The 22038-nt window shown below is 58.7% G+C and overlaps 1 protein-coding gene across 1 annotated transcript in view; it reads right to left on the bottom strand.

Moving 5' to 3' along the window:
• Positions 1-1058: 1058 nt before the first annotated feature.
• ARHGAP27 (Rho GTPase activating protein 27) overlaps positions 1059-22038 on the bottom strand; it is a 29289-nt gene continuing 8309 nt past the window's right edge. The window contains exons 5-19 of the mRNA XM_012726027.1: positions 9970-10416; positions 9530-9712; positions 9240-9317; positions 9081-9164; positions 8732-8799; positions 8324-8414; positions 7790-7894; positions 4801-4899; positions 3812-3923; positions 3584-3706; positions 3411-3509; positions 3160-3237; positions 2940-3074; positions 2680-2785; positions 1059-2598 (exon numbers count right to left, since the gene is read on the bottom strand). Coding sequence (XP_012581481.1) covers positions 2421-2598; positions 2680-2785; positions 2940-3074; positions 3160-3237; positions 3411-3509; positions 3584-3706; positions 3812-3923; positions 4801-4899; positions 7790-7894; positions 8324-8414; positions 8732-8799; positions 9081-9164; positions 9240-9317; positions 9530-9712; positions 9970-10416 — 1986 coding nt within the window. The 3' untranslated portion in view covers positions 1059-2420. The remainder of the gene's footprint in view (positions 2599-2679; positions 2786-2939; positions 3075-3159; positions 3238-3410; positions 3510-3583; positions 3707-3811; positions 3924-4800; positions 4900-7789; positions 7895-8323; positions 8415-8731; positions 8800-9080; positions 9165-9239; positions 9318-9529; positions 9713-9969; positions 10417-22038) is intronic.

Here is a 22038-nt window from a genome sequence, read left to right as displayed (position 1 = left end):
TTCCAACCTGCGTGTGACCTCAGGTGAGTCACCAGGTTCTCCCTCCAGCAGCGTCCTCATTGGCAGCCGGAGTCACCTGAGGTCACGGCGAGGCTTCTGAGGCCTCTCTGCTGACAAGACCCAGGATGCTCGGGCTCTGCCTGCCTCGCTTTCTCTGCCCACAGACATCTTGGCCATCGGCCAGGGTGGGGGTGGGGATCAGACGGAGACGGCCGCTGCTCCCCGAGACTCCTTGGCCAAAGAGTCTCCTGCTCACTGTGGTGGTGAAGTGGTAACAGCACCCCGCCAGACGGAGTCACAGACCCTGCCGTGCACCACTCCAGCACCAGCCGCGCCTCGGCCGCCGCTTTCTGGGCTGTCAGATGCTCTTAGTTCCGGCTCCCCCACAGGCCTGCCTCAGGCCCCTTGCACAGCTGCTCCCACTAACTAGTGACTAGACGCTCTTCCTTCAGTCCCCCCCTTGTTGATTCCTCTTCACTCTGTGGTTGGCCCCAACGCAGCTTGTGCAGACATCTCTCACAAAGGTCACCGAGGAGACAGCTGTTCCCCAGTGACCCCATCAGAGCAGCCTGTGCCCCGTCCAGGCTCTTGTGCAAAGGTCGTCACCAAGTCATCAGGTGTCTGACAACTGTCCAGCCTGCACGAGGGGGTCCTCTACTGTGCTCTGGCCCTTCTCTGTGCCTCTCCCCACTGGACAGGTGTCCGTGGGCTCCCCTCGAAGTTCAGGGACTTCCCTCGAGACCTCAGTCCCCCGCAGGACCCCGATACACAGGACCCCGTGGTGCCCACCCTCGTCGCCCCAGCCCATTCCCTCAGGGGCACGGGCAGAGCACGCCCCTGCTCCGGACTGTCCACAGGAGTGGCGCGCGAATCTCCTGGGGGCGCGGTGGTTCTGAGAGTGGAAAGAGGGGGCGACACACTGAGAGCAGAGCTGGCTCCCTGGACGCACGGAATTTGGAAGAGTCAAGTCAAAATTGGAACCTGGTCTTCGAGGCAGTTTTGAAAGCACATTTGTCAAAGTAGGAGAATAGAGTATTTTATTTAACAGTTGTTAGCTCGACTCAACTTTTAAATATTTGGTGGCTGGTGTGAGGCCTCCACTGTACACACCCCCAGCCCCACCGGCACTAGACAGGGCCTGGCTGGCCTCACTGGCCACACGCAGGCTCCACAGGGTAGGCAGTGTGGGCAGTGCCCTGCCCCAGGGCACAGTGCCTGGCACAGAACAGCAGAAAATAAATACTGGCTGTGAGAAACGAATGAGACAATCCAAGTAAAATGCTTGACATGATGCGAATGTCCAATAAATATTAACTATTATTGTTTGTTGAATACATGAACAGATGGGTGGGGACCAGGACCCATAACCTGAGGTGTTTGTGTACAAGGAGGAAAGGGGGCGGCTGAACCCAGGATGCGCCCTTCCCTGCGGCTCCATCCCCACCTGTCTCCCTGTCTTCAAGGCAAGGTGGGCACCAGGTGGGCATCCCTGACAGCCAGCAAGCCAAGAGGGGCCAGGCTCTTGCCTGTGTGAGCCCCTCCCCCAGAAGCTCTGGGCAGGCTCTCCTCTACCTCCGCCCTTCCCCTTCCCCCCCAGATCTGGACAGAAGGCACCGGGTAGTTTCTTTTGCTTTACCTATTTTCCCACGCTGGGTTGAGGGGGCGGTAGGTGAAAGGATTGATTTCAGCCTCCAGGAGGTGAGGCTCTAGTGTACATCAGGTCACCCAGCTGGGCCCTGAGCAGTTCTCTGAGTCTGCAAGCCTGTTTCCCTATCTGCAGAATGGGGTTGCGTGTGGCAATGGGCAACTCGCTTGGCAGGGAGAAGGTACACACTTAGTGACTGGGGAGGATCTTTGCATGGAATGTAAGGGATCAGGGAGGGCAGAGGCCTGGAACCCCAAACAGGACAGCAGACTAAATGTCTCCCCCAGCCCGGAACCGCTAGGGGGCGCCCCCTACCGCCCACACTGGAGGCCGCCCTCAGTTCTGTTTTGCCGCAGGGAAGCTGTCAGTTCCTGCCTGGAGGCCAGCTCAGGGCCAGGCCCTGGAAGACCGTCGCCAGCAGGTTTAGGGCGGAAGACTTCACCCCAGATTCCTCCTCCCAGCGAGGCGGCCCAGGGGCCCCGCTCCCACCCTCATTCTGGCAATGCACAGTAGGTGGCGCTGTGACAACGAACACGATCCAGCTAACCCAGGAATAGGACCTGCAAGGAAAAATCACATTTTGCTAATTGCCCCACCAGGGGTCACCATACCCTTGGAACTGATGGTGCGGAATTCGCACCGCCTACAGGTGGGCTGGAGGCCCAGGGCCTCAGAGATAAGAGTCCAGGCGTGGCCTCCAGTTGCCCAGCTCCTGTGGCAGGGCCAGGGGCTGCCCCGTTCCCAAGTCCACAGCGCCAGCGGAGGCGGGCCGTGGTCAGTGGGGCTGGAAGATGTCAGCGCACTGCTGCAGGATGAGCTCCACCACCTGGTTCTGGAACACCATGGTCATGGGCATGCTGGTCTCCTCCGTCTCGGGCCGCAGCAGCGTGGGCCCGAACACTATGGCCACGCTCTGCACCGACATGCGGTTCTCCTCGCCGTGCTCGATCACCCTGCCGTGGGAGATGGGGGTGGCATCAGGGTCCAGACCTGGAGGGAGGCCTCCCCATTTCCTGCAAGGGTCACCCCCTCACCGGCACAGGTGCTGAAAGAGCAGCCGCAGCGTGTCGTGGTTGGGGGCCGGCAGCGAGCGCACCAGGTCACGCACACAGCGGATGCGCTGCGCCTGGTCCTGCAGCTCTGAGGACGGGGTGGGGTGGGAGGAGAGGGAGGGTCGTCACGCACGGGGAATGAGGGTGCTGGCGCCCGTGGGTGCGTGTGAATGGGTGTGTCTGGGCCAAACCCCTCCCCCCCAGCAGCTCCAGCCCCTCCCCTCCCTTCCCGCTGTGCTCACTGATGGCGGCCATGAACTGGGGGAAGTGCGAGAAGGGGAAGAGGGGCTCTGGCAGCTCCCGAAAGAAGAGCTTCAGGGCGCCGGTGATGACGTGGACGTCCTCCCAGCGCCCATCGTCCAGGTCGAGACGCTCATCTGCGGCAGGTGGGGAGGAGCAGTGAAGGGGGGGTCAGGGCCTTTGCGCCCTGGGTCCCCTGGCAGGGTGGGGGCCGGGCCTCACCGTGGTCCGCCCTATGGCGCAGCTTCTGGATGGTGGCCAGGTTCCCGCTGATGCGGTATAGTCCGTCGATGTCCAGTCCTGGGGCAGAGGGAGGCGCTGACCCCGGGCTTGCAGGGTTGGGGTAAATTCCCTGCTGTGAGTCCCACTCAAGGGTCCCTGTACTTCCCCCTCTACGATGCGCCCTCCCCGGGGTCCGGTATGGGGCGCGGAAGGCCGCCAGGGGCGCCGGGTGCCCGGCCCAGAGCGCCTACCACGGGCCTCCACCGTGCGGATGCACTGCTGCACGAAGCGCGGCACCCGGCTCCTCTCGCGCTCACACAGCTCCTCCAGCGGGCAGCCGAACACCTGGTCTGGGGGGGACGGGTGCTGGTCAGAGGCTGGCTGGCCGCAGGGAGCCGCGCCCCTCCCCAGGCCGCTCGCGTACCTCTGATGTAGCCCTTCTCCCGCAGCGACTGCAGCGTGGGCCGCCTCAGCAGCAGCTTCCGCAGCCGGTGCCGGACCTTGCTCAAGTCGCTCTCCAGGCCGCCGGCGCCCAGGGCCAGTGCAGCTGCCACGGGGCACACGAGACCCAGTCGGTGACGGTGTGAGGCCGACGCTGCTGCCGCCAACCCCAGAAGATGACCCCCACGCCCCCAAGTCCATGCTCACGCACCTGCACTGTACCGCAGGTCATCCTCCTTGTCCTGCCAGCTGCCCAGGCGCTCCCTGGACCCCGAGTTCATGCAGATTCTCTCAATTTCCTCCTCTGGGGGCATGTCTGCCGACTGAATCACAAAGTCTCAGAGAGGCAGAGCCCGAGGGGCCTTCGGGATGGGACGCAGGAGCCCGGTGCCCTCCCGGCTGGCCAGGTGAGCAGGCAGGGAACTCACTCTTCCCTCAGTCAGGTTACCTGCCCTCTCCTCCAGCAGGGGGCCTCACAGGCCTCTCCTGCCTGGGCAGCAGGGAGGCTTCAGGACTTGGGACAGTTAGCCTGTCCTCCCCCATCCTTTAACCTGGCCCCGGGCCCACTCCCCGTTGCTGGTGCCTTTCCCGTTTTCCTCAGCCCCTTTATGCACACTATACTGGGTCAGCATTCCTCAAATGAAGTAGCTTCCTATTCTGAGCTTGCAATTCTAGCTATGGTTGTTGGCAACCGTACTAGGATCACCTCCTTGGACCTGGATTCCTGCTTCTATTAATACAGCCAAATGCTGCACCCAGTGCTGGCTTACAGGGAATAAAGGGTCAAAAACTCCCAGGTTGTTCCCAGGTGAACTACTGTCAGAGGAGGCCTGCTCCATCTCTACTAATGCAGTTGATACTTGGACCATATTTTATCCATCATTCCAGCCTGAGGCTGTTTCTTGATAATTATTTTTCCTCCTGTCTCTTGAAATGCAGCATTCCTTAGGATGTGCCCTCCACCTTCACCCCACCACAGGGACTGGACTCACACTTAAGAAAGGCTGCTTCACTGGCAGCGCATCTGCCATCCAGCCATCAGGGGAAGCTCATCTGCGAGGAGGGGTACTGACCTGCTCGTCCCAGGGAGCCCCTGGCACCTGAGTGGAAGGCCTCACCCACAGCAGACAAAGCTGCCCTGCACAATGGCTGATCCCCCCTCCCCAACCCAATGTCCTGGGGGGCCCCAGCTCTGCCTACCAGCTCCTGGATGCCCTGGGTGATGGCCTTGTGCCAGGTGCTGATGATGCCCTCTGAGTCGTGCTGGATCAGGTACTCTGAGCCATCTCGGCTTCGCAGCTGGAGGAACACAAGTCACTCAGGGACCTCTGGGCCCAGGCCCCAGGGGGAAGACAGAGATGGGGCTGATCTGTTCCTGTCCCCAGGGATTCAGAGCCTGAAGGCACAGGTCAGACATTTCACCTCACCCAAGGCAGCAGGTGACCACATTCCTGGGTGACAGATGGGCCATCAGGAGTTTTCGCAACTGCCTTGGGGACACTCAGCTAGTGAGGGGCAGAGCAAGATCTGACTACCTCAGTCTGTCTGGCTCTGGCTCCCTGCTCCAACCTGCCTCCCCACCAGCCCCGGAGCACACAGGCCTCAGCCAGAACCCTGGCTGGCAAAAAGTCAAGGGGGAAAAGGTCTCTGTGTGAGACTCCTGGCAGCCCTGGGGGATGCTGGGGAACTGGCTTTGGGAGCACATCACTGCCAATATGAAGAGAACAAGTAGCCCCCCCACACACTGACAACCTGGGAGTACAGCCCCCCCTTTTGTAGCCTCCAGGCTCCACCCTCCCCCATAATCCAGCCTGGGCAAAGCAGCTTCCAGCAGCCCACTGCAGCCAGACACGTAAATTAAACAAAACACCAGGAGGAAGTTTCTGCGCTTTCTGACATCGAAGCTCGTCTTAACAGCAGGTTTTCTGACCGTTCTCTCCAAGGAAGGCCACTGACCGAGGAGACTGTGCTGGGAGTCTGAGCTGGAGGCGCCCTCCAGGCCACATTCTTCCTTAGTGTGCAGAAGTCTGTATTTCCAGAGCCACTATTTTATATAGCCAGGAGCAAGCCCAGATTAACCTCAGGCCATGTTTAACCCAACAGGGCTCTTTCCCTAACAACATGGTCTCCCAAGAGCTCGGCCAGGCAGTTGGCAGTGTGGAAGGATCTTTTCTCTGTCTCTGGCTCTGAGGACCCAGCGCTCACTGTGTGTGAACTCTGGTGGGGAGCTCACAACACTGCCCATTCAGTCCAGTGAGAGTCAAGAGAGTCGATAGAAACAACCCTGGATAACAGAGAGCAGCTTCCAGAATCAGCATGGGCTATCTTGGGCTGCCTACCTTTTCAGCTTAGGCTCAAAAGCTATTTAAGCAGCTTTCTCAAACTGAAAATAAGACAACAAAAAAAGCAGCGACCTGTACTTTCCGCTTCAAGACTACATTACTCCTGGCAAAGACGAGAGGTCCTTCGAGAACAGACTGCACAGCCTCACTCTCACCTAAGTGGGCGAGAGATCTGCCTCTGGTATTCCAGAGAGCTGCTGCAAAACTCTTCTAAGCAGACATCATTACTTGTGGCAGCGACAGGTACTTGCAAGCTCACGCAGAAAGCAAGGCTGTACGGTCCCGCGTCTCGTCAGAAAGCATTCACCCTGAGGAATGCACAGGCCAGCTGACTACCCCACACCGGCCAGCCTCAGGAACGGTTGCTCATGTTTTCTGTGGTTCTAGGGGACATGGTGCAAAAATTTCCCAGACCCAACCCATCTGGCCATCCTGGATGATACAGAATTTGTATTTGAATCACTTGAATTTGTATCATTTTCTCAAGCCAGGTCTCGAGAAAGATCTCAGGTGTCTATGGGCTGTCCCTGAGTGGAACAAGCCGGGCTCCTCATTCAAGACTCAGCTCTCCCTGTGGCTTGAACAGCTTCTGAGACACCTGCCTTCCAGTCCTTGCCTGAAAAGATACGGCAGAAGTGTCTACTCTGAAACCTGCATCAAAGACCAGCTCAGAAAACTGAAGCGTGTCCTTCTGTGTTAGACGACATACAGGCTGGCAAATGTGATGTCCCTCTCAATCAGACACTCATGGCTGACACTAAATTGCACTCTATCCTGCCAGGCCTAGAGAAGGTTCTGGAATTCTTCTCCAGATGGCTCTAGACCTACTATCAGAGTGGCTCGTGAGAACAAACGGGTTTTCCAAACCTGCTCAGTGGATACTCCGGTTGTAGAGCTGAAGGCAGCATGAGTCATCAGAAAAAAACACTGAATGAAGCATGAATCACCAAGAAACCATCAAGCTCCCGGGAGAGCTGTTTTTCTGAACTGTGACATGAGGTCAGCTAGAAGCACCTACAGAGTCCCTTGTGAATTAGAGCTCTTTGGCTGGGCACTGGCCTTACTCCTCCAAACTCTAGAAACTTCTTCAAGAGTTAAGGATTAGGAAATATCCTGATTCCCCTCAAAATCTGTGACTCTTTCCAATAGTAAGAGTCACATAACCGAGGACTCTCTTTGCACTTTGGCTACCAGGAAACCTGCAGTTAATTTTTTTCCCAGCAACTACTTTAGCACCCGCACTTCTTGTGCCCCTAATTTCTCTTTATGTGCACCCCCTCCACTAACTTGCTTTGTCTGGCTCTGGCTTTTCAGTGGATTTTACCAGCTCACCTCAAGTGTTTGTGCGTGAATTGACTCAAAACTTTGGGGACCAAGGTGGAGATAAGAACATCTTGAAAACACGACAATGCGGGGGCAGTGAAAGGGGTGCACTTGCCTAGGCCTCATGGGCCCCCCTCTTCCTGCTGGGCAGGCCAGAGAAACAAGCCTACAGTCCTGGTTTAGTCTCTGGGCATGCCGTCCAGCTGGAGGCTGGGCTCTGACCAGGCAGAGAAGCTACTATCCTCCCTCCTGCACAGTCTACCCAGTAAGGAGCCAGGGGTGGGCGGCGGGGATGGGGACCGCCCAGAGACCCCTAAGCCTCCACACCCATGGAGGCCACGTTCCTGGAGTAGGAACTGAGAATCCGTGGTGCCAGTAACACTGTGGACAAACACTGAGGCTGGGGTGCCTCTGCCCCTGAAGCCTGAGCATGTAGCCCCAACCCTTCCCAGGCCTCCATTCTTCCAGTTTGCCAAGTGAGGGTCCCAAGCCAAGGTGAGCCCTCTCCCTCCCCCACCCCTCACCTCCAGTACATTCTTCTTGCTGGATTTGTCTTTGGGGGCCCAGGTGAGCAAGGCCCCCCTCAGATCCACCGTGTACTCAGGGGTGGAGAGCTTGGAAGGCTGCCTCTGTGGGAGAGGGAAGAAAGTGGGGACACAGTTAGCGAGAGCACTCAGCTCAGAGGGCCTGCCACCAGGAACCTGGCTCCTGGGGACAGGATGGGGTCACAGCTCTGAGGAACCCTGTTCCTCAAGGGTTTCTGGAACCCAGAGATATACAGCATGGCTGGTCCTCTGCTGCTGGGCCTCCAGGGGAGGAAAGGAGAAAGTAGGGTGGCCCCATCCCCATGAACAGGGGCAACCTCCTGCCAACCTGGCTGGAGTGGATCACCCTCAAGGGGGGCTGGAAGTGCTTGTCCTGCGGTGATTCTGCCGTCATCACCTCCCGGCAAGGCCCAGCTCCCTCTTGTGCCCCTGTCTCAGGGCAGTCTTCCACAGCCAGGCAGGCCAGGGGTCAGAGCAGGTGGGGGGCCCCAAACCTGGGGGCCAGGGACTCACCAGACCAGCTGCCACCAAGCTCTTGGAGTCCTTGAAGAATGTCAGGACGCCTCCCTCCAGCACCGTCCAGGAGGTGCTCCAGTGCTTCTTCCTGGGTAGAGGTGGGGGCGTGGCTAAGGGTGCCCTTCCCTCCAGGGGCAGGGCCAAGTTTCAGAGCTCTTTGGGGCACACACACACACACACACACACACACACACACACACACACACACCCTGTCACAAGGGGTGGGCTCTCAGAGCACCCAAGCCCAGGGACCTTGGGCACGTCTCTGTCTCCGGCGCCTCCGCATCCCCATCAGTCCCCTGATAAAGTGGCGCTGAGGGCTGATGTGAACCTGGCACAGGGACGGGGCCCGGTGAAGGGGTCACGGAGGCCCACCCTGCCTCTCCGGGTGCACACGGCTCTTACCGGAGTCTCTTCCCCTTGTCCACGGTCTTGGTGCGATGGAGCACACCTGCCTTGTCCAGGGTCTTGTTCTTACAGAAAAAAGGGGAAGTACAGGCAGTGAAGGGAGTTAGCCCTCCCCTCAGCCAGCAGCTCCCGGTAGGCTGGGCCTTCCCCACTGACCCCTCTTCCCCGCTGCTGGTGGGGAGGGGCTCCAGCTTCCCAAGCAGCAACAACAGCAAGAGGCCAGCTCCCCTGGCGGCGCTGGCCTGGATGACCCAGGGCTCATTTAGCCCAAGTGAATGCTGCGGCCTCCAGCGCTCCAACCCCACTTCTCCTATGGGGTCTGGCCAGGGCCTGCCCACTCCCTTACCTTCTCCTCTGGTGGGCTGGCCTGTGCTGGCATCTCACTTTCCCGGCTAGTTTTACGGAAGCTTCGAGGGGCAGGGACAGGGACCTGGAGAGAACGACACTGTCAAGTACAAGCTACAGCCCTCTTCTCGCCCTGCACCTCCCTTCCCCAGCTGCTTACCTGGGGCAGCTCCCACTGAACAGTGGCGTCACTGCGGTTGTAGAAGTAAGGCTTCCCGTGGTCCTCCAGCCTCACCCACTGTGGGGAGGAGGGAAGGTCAGCGCACCCAGCCGGCCGCAGTGAGAAGGTTCGTGCCAACCCAGGAGCCCAGCAGAAGCCCCAGGTGTCTGGAGGGAGGGGGCAGGGGGCGGAGTCTTGGGCAGACTGGCATGGGGGGGGAGGGAAGCGCCTAGAGAGAGAAGGGAGCACCCGTGAGGGAGGGTTGGGGAGCACCCGGCCGAGGCCCCTACCTGCTCTTGGGTGTAGTGATTGGTGTAGATCGTCCGTCCATCAGCGTCCACGTAGCAAGACCAGCCAGGGGGCGGTGCCGAGGGAGAACTGGGGTCCGGCTCACTTACAGAGCCCTCGGGGGAGTAGTCCTCTTCGGGGTAAGAGGCAGGCAACTCGGGGTAGTCCGTCTCAGGAGTGGGGGGCTGTCGGAGCAGAAGACGGAGTCAGAGGCTTTCAGAGGCAGTACTGACACCGGACTCTGCCCTTTCGGGCCAGGCCTCGGTGGCTCAACCTCTGCTCCCCGGGACTGTAGGGAGCAGGAGGCGCCCTCAGAGTCCCTGCCGGTTCCACTCCCGCCCCACCCTTCAGCCCCGCCCCTCCCGCTCAGGCCCCGCCCCGCCCCGGCCAACCCCAGCTCGGGGCGGGGCCAGGGCCTAGCCACGCCCCCGCCCCCCCTCACCCGCTCGTCCTGGGAGCTGCGCTGTCTGTCGCGGGGCTGCATCTCCAGCTCGTCCTCGGGCACGTGCTCCTGCTCGTCCTCCCAGGCCGTCTCGCCCGTCAGCGTGTTGTAGAAGAACACCCGGTGGCTCTCCTCATCCCAGTACTGGTCCCACTCGGCGCTGAGGCTCTCGCGGCTGCCCACCGAGGCCCGGGAGGTGGCCGGGCTGGTGGCACCCTCGGCCGCTTCGAAGGGCGACTCCCAGGTCGTCACGCCCGTGTCTGGGTTGTAGTAGTAGGGGAGCCCGGTGCCCTCGTCCGTGAGCGTCTGCCACACCGGGCCGGGGGCGGCGGCAGCGGCGGCGGGGGATGTGGCCCGAGGTTGCGGCTGTGGCTGCGGCTGTGGCTGCCTCTCGAGGTTGGCATACACCGGCTCCGGCTCGGGCTTCGGCCCCGGGGGGTCGTCCACCTGTAGGAGGAGGGAGGCGTGACGTCAGGGCAGCCCCCCGTCACAGTCCTGCTTCTGGCCCTTGTCAGCCGGGTGACCTGTAAGTCACAGTACCTCTGCCTCAGTTCCCCTGGCTGCAAAATGTCTGTCCAGTTCTGGAAAGTGTAGTGAAGAGAGAACCAGGAAATGTTCTTCAACTTGCTTTGTAAAGTATGAAGTACCCAGATGCAGGGGACAATGCCATTAATTATTTATCAATAATAATAAAATATTGATAACCATGTTTGTCCAGCTGTGCAGAAATGGGCCAATCAAAGGTTGGGCAGGAACAGAAATGGCCTGGACCTGTCCCTTCTGGGCCTCCCCTCTGGTCACATAGGGGCAGGTCCTGTTCCATATTACAGTCCTCACCACCACCCTCCCCAGTTCCCCAGCTCTGGACAGGAACCAGCATTGCCTCTAGATAGGGAAGGGAGGTTCCTGGATGTGTGGTTCTGCAGGCCTCAGAATCAATTCCAGGCTAGAGGAGAGCCAGTTGGGAGGGGAGGAGGGGGAAAGATAGGGGAGCCCCCAGCCCTCCCCCAAAGAAAGCGAAGTGGGTTGCAGGGCTCAGGCACAAAGAATGTAAGTGTTAAACACCCTTAAGGCCCCAGCTACCTGCAGGTCAAAGTCTAAACCTTAACAAGGTGCCAGAGGCCATCCATCAGCTCCTGTCTTCCTGCTTGTTTCTGGCCAGGCCACTCCTTGCTCCTGACTTTGAACTTTAAGCTCTAGGAGCAACAGTTAGGGAAGGTCCTGCTGCCAGGTCTCCCAGAGCCCGCCCAGGCCCGCCCCACCTCTCGCACCTGGCTGACTCCTGTTTCTTCAGGACTCAGCTCAAGTGTGGGGTTCAAGCCCTTTGCTGAGATTCCTTCCCTGTGCCCACCACACCCAGCCCGTCAGCCTGCTGGAGGGACCGATAACTAGGCCGTCAAACCCCAGGCGGCACAGCACTGGGAGATTAACACTGTTTGCAGGGAATACATAGTGCTACAAGGGGAAAGTAGAGTTCAAGACAGTGAACTCAGCATAATTCCAATTCTGTGTTTTTAGACGCCATCTCCGGGCGGTGTAGTTATACAGATTGGATTTGGTTTTAATTTTTTCTTTAAACATGTTCTGTTGTCTAAAAATTTTGAACAATAAACCTTTTTTTCCCCTAAAGATTTATTTATTTGTGCACACAGAACTGGGGTACAGGCCAGAGGCTCAGGGGCGGTGAGAGGCTTCACCAGAGACAGAGTGGGGAGCAGAACAGGCCGATTGACGAAGTACACTGCTGAGGGGAGCAGCGGGCGGGTCAGGAGAGGTCTGCCGCGCCATGTGGTCACCTCCGGGGCAGGCGGGGATCGAACTCATGCGGAAGCGGCTTTAGATTCTCAGTGCTGCGCCACCAGGGAGGGCCCACTAAACCTTTTTGTTATTATCACAGACACCCCCCGTGGCTCGAACACTTCCCTATGCATAAATCCTCGGAGGGCTCTCCTGGGCCCTCGAGTGCCTAAAAAACCACTCATGTGTCCAGCCACGTGTCACCTGCTCTGTGCCAAACTTTGTTCAAGGGCCCCAGGTGAGGCGCAAAGGGCACAGCAGGCGGGTGGCCGTCCCTGGCAGGGAGAGAAGCCAGGTGGAGTGTCCTGCGGTGCCTCGCCTCACCCACAAGCACTCGTGGCTGAGCGCATACCTCCACTTCCCCTTTCTCTCCGCCCACTCCAGCCCGCTGCGGCATCCAGTTATCCCAACCACAGCAGCCAGCTGACCCTCCCCACAACACAAGTGGCACCTTCCCACTCTGGCTGTGTCTCTGCCCCCGCTGCTCCTCGGCCTGGACTCCCCGTTCTCGTTCTCTGCCTCCGAGCGCTGCTTCCCTGGGCCCTCAGCGCCCCTCCTGAGAGAGGCCTAGCCACGACACCTGCTCCTTGCTCTGTTCAGGCCCAATGGCGTTCTGCCTTGGGGGTCAGTTGTCTACCCATCTGCCCCGAAAGGGCAGGATTTTCTTGAGCACGAGACCCAGGATGATGGAACTGACCCCTGGGCTCGAGGCAGGTGCTTCAGTGTCCTAAAGCGAGTGGCCCGCCTGTCCAGAGCGCCTACTGCCTGGACGCACAAGTCCTCCTTGTGCAGGCCTCAGCAGTAGGGGCACAGGACCGGCCCGGCGTGCTGTGGCCAGGGCTCCCTGCAATGAGGGCTCCGTGCAGAATGGAGGCGGGGGTGAGGGGAGAGGGTGACTGCACACTGCCCGCCTACCCGGGCCAGCTCCACAAGGCAGTGCCTTTTCCCATGCCTGGGGCAGGGCTGGAAGTTTGTACAGGGTAGGGGGAGGGGGAGCAGAAGAGCCAGAGAGGAGCCCGGCTCTTTGGGGCTGGGATTTCCATCCGCCAGGCTGCTGGCTTGGCTCAGAGCCACAGGAGTCCCAGGTTGCCGGGGCTAATGGGAACTCACACTCAGGAACAGCCCCACAGGCAGCGAGGTTGGCCAGGCAGAAGATAAGGTGCCTCAAGTGATAGGGCAGTCCCGAGGAAGGGACGGGCAGTGGGCTCCGAGCGCAGCAGAGGCCAGTGGGGGCAGGGCAGTGCCCCAGGGATGCAGCTACCTCGGGGCGGGATGCATGGCGCTGGCAGCAGAGGCAAGCAAGTGGAGTCCACCCCTGCTCGGGACGCAGCAGCCCTGGTGTCCTTTCGCCCGCTAGAACTCTGTGGAGCCCCACAGAGCCAAGACAGAGGTGTTTTCCTCTCCTGGCAGAGTCCCGGTCAGGATCAGGGTCCCCAGAAGCTCGGCGGGGCCAGTTCTGCCATGGGCCCTGAGCCGAGCTCACCCTGGCCAGGGTGGGCTCTGCCACCCTGCCCCGAACTCCCAGAGGCCCAGCAAGACCCAACCCTGGTCCACCGCAGGGCCTGACTAGGACATGAGCCTGGGGCCCAGGCGGCAATCATGAGGGACACCAAGTGGAAAAGAGGAAGTGGTCCCCACCTAGGCCGGAGGCTGGAGCCAAGGGGGGGCCTGGCTCCCACCACGGCTGCTGCCCAGCCCCGCTGCCGCGCTGGTGTCCAGTTCCCTGCCCTTCCCCGCAGGCCGGTGGCCTGTCTCTCTCCCCCCACGCCAGTGACCATCTCTCACACCCCTTTCCCTTCCCCTCACTGAGGCAGGGCCTCAGAAAAGGAAAGAGGAAAGAAGGGAGGCGTCTCCAACCTCCAGGAGGCACCTTGCTCTGAACCCCAGTTCACTCTGCTCCTAACGGCACCAGGAGTTGGGGGCCACGGGTGCCCCCCCCGGCGCCCAGAGCCTCCCGCCAGCCCTGTCAGGCTGAGCCCCACCTCCGACGCCGGGGCCCTACCTGTCCCCGCAGGGCCCGACTCTGCCTCCTCCTCAGCTTGCCAATTATGTCCACCATCCTTTCCCCTCTGAGCTACTGGATGCGCCCTGGGGAGGCTTTGGGGGTGGAGTCGGGGTCACAGCCCCAGGGCTGGCACAAGGCAACAAGGGAAACAAGAAGTAGCCTTGAGATGGCGGGAGGCTGAGCCTCAGTCTGTTTCCTGTCAGGGCTGCGGAAGTGCTCTCTCAGAGAGGTTGCCGAGACGGGGTGGGGGTGGAGGCCCAGGTCAGGCCTATTTTTGGCGTCCAGAGGCAATCTCGCTGCCCTCCTCGGGCTCCTGATTACTGACTCCCAGGCCCAGGCTCAGTCACAGAGCAGGTTCCACTGAGGACGGCACAGAAGTCCCTGTGCAGATGGGACAGATGGAGGGGGCCACAGAGCACTGGGGGCTGCGCTGGCATAGGCTGGACATCGAGTGGCCGTCAGCTCCCACAGGCCCAGGGAGGACATAATGCAAAAGAGGAAGCCTGTGTCTGGTGGGGTAGAGAGAGGGTTTTCAAAGAGGAAAGGGTCTGGGCAGATGTGGTATCAGAGGGACGTGGTGTCTGCACCCTCCAGCCACAGGGGAGATGGGAGAGACTGACCACACCACTGTCCACCTGCCTGACCGCAGGGGCCTGCGGCCTCCAGCCTCAGCTACCCAGATGCCCAAGTTCCCGCCTGTGTACCCATATACATGCCCGTGCCCTCCCTCACTCTCAAGGACCCAGAGAAGGGGGACAGGAACCAGCGCCCCCACTCTACCCTAAGAGCTTCCCCCGGCCCTGGTCTTTCACCCTCTCACCAGGTGAGTCGGCACCTGGCCACGCACAGTGCGTCACCCTGGTGAGAAGCTGTGGCCCGGCTCCAAGCCCCGGGGACCCGCTTGTCCTCAGCCCTCAGAGGTGCTTCCTTCCAGCTCCAGGTGCCGGCCAGTCGCCCACGTCCCTCCCCTGGCCTGACGGCTCTTCTGTAGGCGGCTTCACTCCCAGCTCGGGGGTTCCCCTGCCTCCCGTTCCTGCCCCAGCCCTGGCCTCCCTTTCTCCTCTGCTCTTGCCCCCGCTGCCCCCCTAAATCCACTGTGGGCGCAGGGAATGGCTTTGGGGTGTGGGACTCTGGTTCGGGTCCAGCGCAAGTCTGCCCTACTCTGTCCTTAAAAGCTGCAGTGAGGCCCTGCTTGTCTCCGTTGAGAGCCTGTCCCCAATGTGGGGAGTCCCTACGCCCCAATTCCACCGGCAGGGCCTGGCGTCCGCCCTGTCCAAGCACCATCCTCAGCACAGCCCCTTCCTAGTGGCTCAGCTGCCTGCCGCTCCCCACTCCCTGGCCTGTTTCTTGCACCCCCATGTTTATCGCTGCCTTATTTACAGTTGGAAAGACTTGGAAACAGCCCAAATGCCCAAAAGTGGATGACTGGATTAAAAAGATGTGGTACAGGGCCCTCCCTGGTGGCGCAGCGGGTTAAAGCACTGCACTGAGAATCTAAAGCCACTTCTACATGAGTTCGATTCCCGCCTGCCCAGGAGGTGACCACATGGCGCGGCAGACCTCTCCTGACCCGCCCGCTGCTCCCCTCAGCAGTGTACTTCGTCGATCTGCCTGTTCTGCTCCCCGCTCTGTCTCTGGTGAAGCCTCTCGCCACCCCTCAGCCTCTGGCCTGTACCCAGTTCTGTATGTACAAATAAATAAATCTTTAAAAAAAAAAAGATGTGGTACATATACATGATGGAATATTACTCAGCAACCAAAAAAAAAATAGACACATGCCTTTTGCAGCAATATGGATGGAGCTGGAAGGGATCATGCTTAGTGAGATAAGCCAGAAAGAAAAGGAAAAATACAAGATGGTTTCACTCATAGCAGGAGTATAAAAGACCAGGTGAAAAAATAATGAACAACTATATATGAGAGACATTTTGTGGGGGTGGAGTGGGGAATGGGATCAAAAACAGTGGGGGGAGGGAAATGCACTGGACTGTGGTGATGGCACACGGGTGATTCGGTGATGGGAAGCCCATGGGGATTGCAACTGAGATGGAAAAATGCACAGAATAATGTAAACATAAACTACTATATTATTAAAAAAATAAAAAGCTGCAGTGTCTGAGGCCCTCCCTGGTGGCGCAGCAGCCGGCAAGCCATGCCCGCTTCAGTGCGAGCTCTATCCCCGCCTGGAGGTGACCCCCCATGGCGTGGCAGACCTCCCCTGACTCCAGCCGCTGCTCCCCTCAGCAGTGTGCTTCTTCCATCTGCCTGTTCTGCTCCCCACTCTGTCTCTGGTGAAGCCTCTCGCCGCCCCTGCACCTGTGGCCTGCGCCCCGGGTCTGTATGACTGACTCCCAGGCCCAGGCCAGCTGCAGTGTCACTCCCCGGCCCCATCCCCTGTGTCCCACAGACTAATCCCCCAGAGAGGCCTCAGGCCCTCCCCTGGGCCCCAGGAGCACACTATCACACACCCGGCTGGAGCCAAGCCGGGAGTGGGAGCTGCGGGCAGCTGAGCCACTAGGAAGGGGCTGTGCTGGACAGGGCGGACACCAGGCCCTGCAGGTGGAATTGGGGCGTAGGGTCTCCCCATACTGGGGACAGGCTCTCAGCAGAGACAAGCAGTGCCTCAGTTGCTTCTCTTTCCCCCAACACCATGGTCCCAGGCCTGGGGTCTCCCAGCAGGCGCCGGCCCCAAGCTCCAGAGACTGAGCTCAGGTCTGGCTTCTCTTGGTCACCTTCAGTGGTTACCTGCAGCTCGTGAGGCGAGGCTCGTGGCTGGGCTTCCCCTCCCCCACTGAGAGGAGGTGCTGACCACAGTGGCTTCCCAGTGGGGTCCGCCTCTCTCAACCACACCCTTACAGGCGGAGGGGTGGTGGGGGCGGGGCAGAGCAAGGCAGCTGTAGCACTGTCCTGCCCTCTCCAAAGCCCCTCACAGGCGCAGGGACACCAGGGAAACCCTATCAGCCCTCTGGGGCCTGAGGCAAACCGCCAGCAGGAGGTCTGGGGAAGGGCAGGAACCCTGAGTTCCCTGGGCCCCTGCCCTGGGGCTGGGGAGCACAGCCAGGGAGCCCAGGGTAAGCTGGGGTCCTCCCTCACCTGAGTGAGGGCGCCACTGCAGGGCGGCTTGGGGCCCTCTCAGCGTCCACCCCAGCCCCCACTGCCCCTACTGTGAGCATCAGGGGCGCTGGGGGTGACCTATAATAGACCCTCAAGCCTCAGAAGCCCGCGGTGTCTGGTCCAGGCCTGTGAGCGTCCATGTCTGGCTTGGGCTGGGGCCTCGGGGAAGCCCAGTGCAGTCTTATCACAGGCAGTTGGTCCCAAACAAATGGCCTGAGGTGAGGTTTGCTTTCCTTTTGGCCTTGGGGCAGAAGCTTCACTGGAGTAGAAGGGGAAATAAGAAAAGCAGGAGTCCAGAGGCCTGGCGGCTGTGTTAGCCTCTCCCGGGGCTGCCCTTTGACTCTCTGGGCCACTGAATGCCATTGAATGCACTGGCCAGCTCTTCTCCCCAACACCCCCCAGAGAGCTTGGCTTCTGCGAAGCAATGGAGCACGCCCCTGCCTTCCTGCTCGGGACGTGGGAGACAGCAGGCTGCACCTCGACTTCTCTGCCTTTGGGTCCCCGCTGCCTGTGGGGCCTGCTCCCTGGGCAGGGGGTGAGGGGGCTGGGGTGGAGTCCCTTTTCTGGCCCAGCCTCCCTGCTCAGTCCTGCTAGTGGACAGCCAGGAGTTCAGCTGGGAGGAATTGGAAATGTCCTGTCAAGGAACCTGCTGGCCAGCACAGGCTGAGTTTCTGCGCCAACATTGGGGGAGGCGGGTGTGACCCCCCTGTGACCCGCCTCCTCAAGGGGACCTGCATGGGAGACAGTCCTCCTCTGTCCTCCTCTCTCTGGCTGGAGAGGCACAGAGTCCGCCTCTCCAGCCGGCCCTGCGCCGCCTGGCCTCACCTCCTGCTTGCTCTTACAGAAGACGCCTCCCCTCATGTCCCCAGCCCTTCCCCCCTGCATGCCGAAGGAGGGTTCTCTTTATCTTAAAAAGAAAATGCTGCGCCCCTGGACCCAGCTCTCCCTTTCTCTTCTTCAGCACCCACTTCTCGAAGGAGTGAGGGGCGGTCCCCACTGCCACCCACTCATCAGGTCTCCCACAGCTGCCTTGATGTCAAGTCTGCTTCTCTGCCCTGGCTCCTCTCCAACAGGTCTTCCTTGCCATCCTGACCCTCCCAGAGCCGGGGTGGGCCTCTCGCTCTGCCCCATCTTCCCTGCTCCTGTGCCCGCTTGCTGGACACGCCTGCACGGCCTGTGCCAGCTCCTTGCTCAGCCACCCTGCCCAGCACCCATGACATGCTCGGGTGCAAGCTGTGCCGGCTTCTCCAGCCATAGCTCCAGCTGGACATCCCGGGCCTGCCCACAGCCGGACATCCCTGAGCCCAGTCGCCCCTGCCCCCGAGGTCATCATCTTTCTCATGTCAGCAGCACCTCTGTCGCTCAGGTGGAGACCTGGAGTCATCCTGAAGCCTGCTCTCCTCCTCATGTCACTGAGCCCGGTGACAGGCCGGTCCCTGGGAACACAGGTCGGAGGTACAGGGAAACCACCCAAGCCAGCAGACCACTGAGCCACACCAGACAGCTGGCCCGAGTGCGAGCAGGCCCCTCAGGGCAGAATAAGGGGAGCGGTTTCAACAGAGGGGAGAGACAGCCAGAGCTACGTGGGCCCAGTGGGGTCCTGGTTCAAGCCAGCTGTGAAAAGCTTGTTTGGGGGAAACTTACCCTGGCCCAGGTCTTTCTTAGATGCATCTAAGGAATTCACGCTAATTTTGTTAGCTATGTTAATGACGTCATGGTTGTGGAGAAAGCACACTTTTAAGGGATGCATGCTGAAGGTCTTAGCGGTGAAATAGGACAAAAGTTGGAATATATTCATATATAGATATATTAAAAACAACAACAACAAAGCAAATAATTGCTAAATCAACAACATAGTAAATGGTAATTGCTAAATCTAGTAATAGGTGTCATTCAATTCGCTTCGTATTGTTTTTGCACTTTGGGAAAGTTCACATTCACAAGAAAAACTCCTTCAAATCTTTTTACTCTTCTGCACCGCAGTGTGTGCTCTCACTTTCTGCTCTGGGGAAAAAGCCAGGCCTGGTAGCTCTAACCCGACTTATCAAAGATGAAGTAATTTCTCTCGCTTTGAGCTAAGACCTGAGCCAGGGATTCCAGAGATAAGGCAGCCTCGCCTTATCCTACTCCTGCTTTTCTGTCATCCTGCACCGCTGAGCCAAGCAGGGTCTGGGCGGTGGTGGGCAGAGCCAGCTGGCACAGGGGGCTGACACTGAGGCTGGAAGGGGCACACGGGCCCACCATGAGCCCCGAGAGGAAGGCAGGGTGGCCCTCAACCAGCCCCCTTGCCCGCAGGAGCTGATGGGAGCCAACTGCAGAGCTAATGTGCGTGGGGGCAGAATTCCTGCAGGTGACTTAGAGGCAGGAGCTGGCCCAGCATCTGTGCCTCCTCCCTCCAGGGCCTCCGCCCAGTGGGGGAGTCCAAAAGCTCACCCCAGGCCCAGGGAGCAAAGACATCCTCTGTCAACCCAGTAGCCAGAGAAGACCAAACCAACAGAGCATCCGGCGGCCGGTGCAGTCAGCCCCAGAGCAACAGGGACACAGGCCAGGCTACTGACTCACCACGGGCCACGGAGGGGAGGGACCGGGCAGCAGCAGGAGATGGGACGATTACATGGTCCTTCAAGAAAATAAAGGCAGGGCTCTACCTCACCTGCCCACTGAAATACGCCCCTCCAAGGTCAAAGATTTAGATGTAAAATAATGAAGCCATAAAAATATTCAAAGAAGAAAATGGGACTCACCCGGAAAGAGAAATGCAAATGCAAGCTCCCTCAAGATAATATATTTTACTGTCAGATTGGCAGGGAGCTAAACTGACACTCCCTTGGCAAGGCTACAGGGAAACAGAGACTCTTCAGCCGTGGAAGAGCAAATGGACAGAAATCAACAGAAATTTTGCACCATCTAGCAAACGCCTATCGTGGACCCTGGTTTCTGAGATTTATCCTCAACTTCCCCGCACATGTGTGCAAGGTGACTTATTACAGAGTGTTACCTGTGATAAGCTGGGAGCCACCCAGTGGTGAAAGGGTGTCCCAGGTCCCCACAATGGGCACTACCATGGAAACTCAGGTAGCTCCGAGGAAGGAGACCAACCTCTGTGTACAACCTCTAAGACACCTTGTCCTAGAAAAATGGAGCTGAAACATGATGTTCTCCAGGATAGTTGTTCTATTAAAAAGCCCCCCCCCAAAAAAAATCAGTAAACAAGATGTGGGACTCATGTACTGTAGTGTATAAGAGAGATACAGAGCAAGTAATAACTATATAGTCACATGAATCTGTATTGTATAAGGAAATTCTGGAAGAAAAGAGAAAGCACAAAAGTGCTGACTTTTGAGCAGAGGGAAGCCAGGGTGTGTGTGTGGCTTCACGGTGCACTTTCCAATATTGTTTTGGTTTTAAAGCATAATATATTACTGAACAAGACAGGCTGAAAAAAATAAAAAAAAACCACAACGAGAACTTGGACAACCTAGAGGAACTTAGAAGAGTCCGATAACCTTTAAGCGAAAAGGGAAAAAGAACCGCGTTAGAACTTAAAATGTATCTTGTACTAAGTGAAGAAGAAATCACTTTTGAGATTCAAATTTGTGGCCGGGAAGGTCACGGAGAAGACCCTAAAGTCGGTGCAGGGCTCAGAAGCGGGGAAGGTGTGGACGGGAGCACCAACCCGGCTGATGCGAGACGCAAGAAGCCAGAGAGCCAGCAAAGAGGCAGGAGAAGCAGCGACATCGGGCCAGTCGCCGTGAGGACAAGCTTCTGTGAGTTCCACATGGGGTGCTGAGAAAAAGTCACCCCCACCTCGCCCATTCTACGGGGCTGGTGTGATTAGGAACTCCAGGGAGAAACAGAAGCCTGATGAAATGGCAGTTGGGGGGACACCAGGCTCCCACGGGGGGTGGGGGGGATCACAGGGCAGAGAAATGTAACTGTCGCTGTGAACAAACCACCAGCAGCAAAGCCAGGTCGGGCATCGGTTGGAAGAAGAAATGCGAACAGATTGAAAGGGCACAGGCCAGCTTGGGTTTGCAGTGGGGTGGAAGGGGGCCTCCTGGTGGTGCCAGGGCCAAGTCGCAGCACTGTGAGGCGCCAGCCCGCTGCCCCCTCAGCAGTGCATTTACAGGGACCTGCCTGTTCTGCTCCCCGCTGTCTCTGGGGAGTCCTCTCAGCCCCTGCACCTCTGGCCTGGACCCCAGCTCTTGTATGCATAATAAAGTAAAAAAAAAATCATTGATGTGATAGGTACAAAAAATATACCTTTTAAAAAAGCAATGGTGTTTGAAAATGAAAGAAAAAATAAAAGGGTACAAAGTAAAATGAGTCAAGAAACAAGAGTGTCTGTATTAAAACGGAAAGCTGAACTTTCGGTTTAAAAGCGTGACACAGGAGATGGGTCACCCCGTGTCCACAGTGGGGGAGCAGAGCGGGGACACCCAGGGTTAAGTACAAGAAGCAGAAACTACTCCAAGTACAAGAAGAAAGTCGAGAGAAAGTCTAGGGGGGCATTCGATAGGCCGCTATCAGAGGGGGCGCAGAGAAGTGAGAAGGGGCAAAGCAGACGAGTCTGATGAACCCGCGAACTTGACAGGTTGTACCGGGACCTCACACCCGTCACGGAACATACACAGCTCTCCTGTGTCCACAAACAGCAGCATTTTCTTGGCCACAAATAAGTCAGTAACAAAGGTTCAAAATGGCCCTCCCTGGTGGCGCAGCGGGATAGGACGCAGCACTGCAAGCCGGCCGCAGCCACCTCGTGCGAGATCGACCCCCGGCCACCGGAGCTGACCCACAGGGCGCGGCAGACCTCTCCTGACCCGCCCGCTGCGCCGCTCGGCAGGGCACTTTGTCCATCTGCCTGGTCTGCTCCCCACTCTGTCTCTGGGGAACCCTCTCACTGCCCCTGCACCTCTGGCCTGTACCCCAGTTTTGTATAAATAAATCTTTAAAAAGAAAATAAAGCTTCAACGTGGAGATTTTGCAAGTCTAGAGAAAACATTTTCCTTGGGAAACAGGACATATCCAGCTGCACTAGCAAACGGGTGGAAAACGTGGAAAGACCAATTCCATGCGTGAGAACAAGTCCACGGCTGAAAACACACCGGGTCCCCAGGCCGGGCCCACAAGCCTTGGGGACTCACCTGACA

This window comes from Condylura cristata, unplaced genomic scaffold, assembly GCF_000260355.1.
Source record: "Condylura cristata isolate star-nosed mole 26May11 unplaced genomic scaffold, ConCri1.0 scaffold00017, whole genome shotgun sequence".
Lineage (NCBI taxonomy): Eukaryota > Metazoa > Chordata > Mammalia > Eulipotyphla > Talpidae > Condylura > Condylura cristata.
The sequence above is the reverse complement of the archived record's forward strand: the minus strand, read 5'-3'. Positions and strand labels throughout refer to the sequence as shown.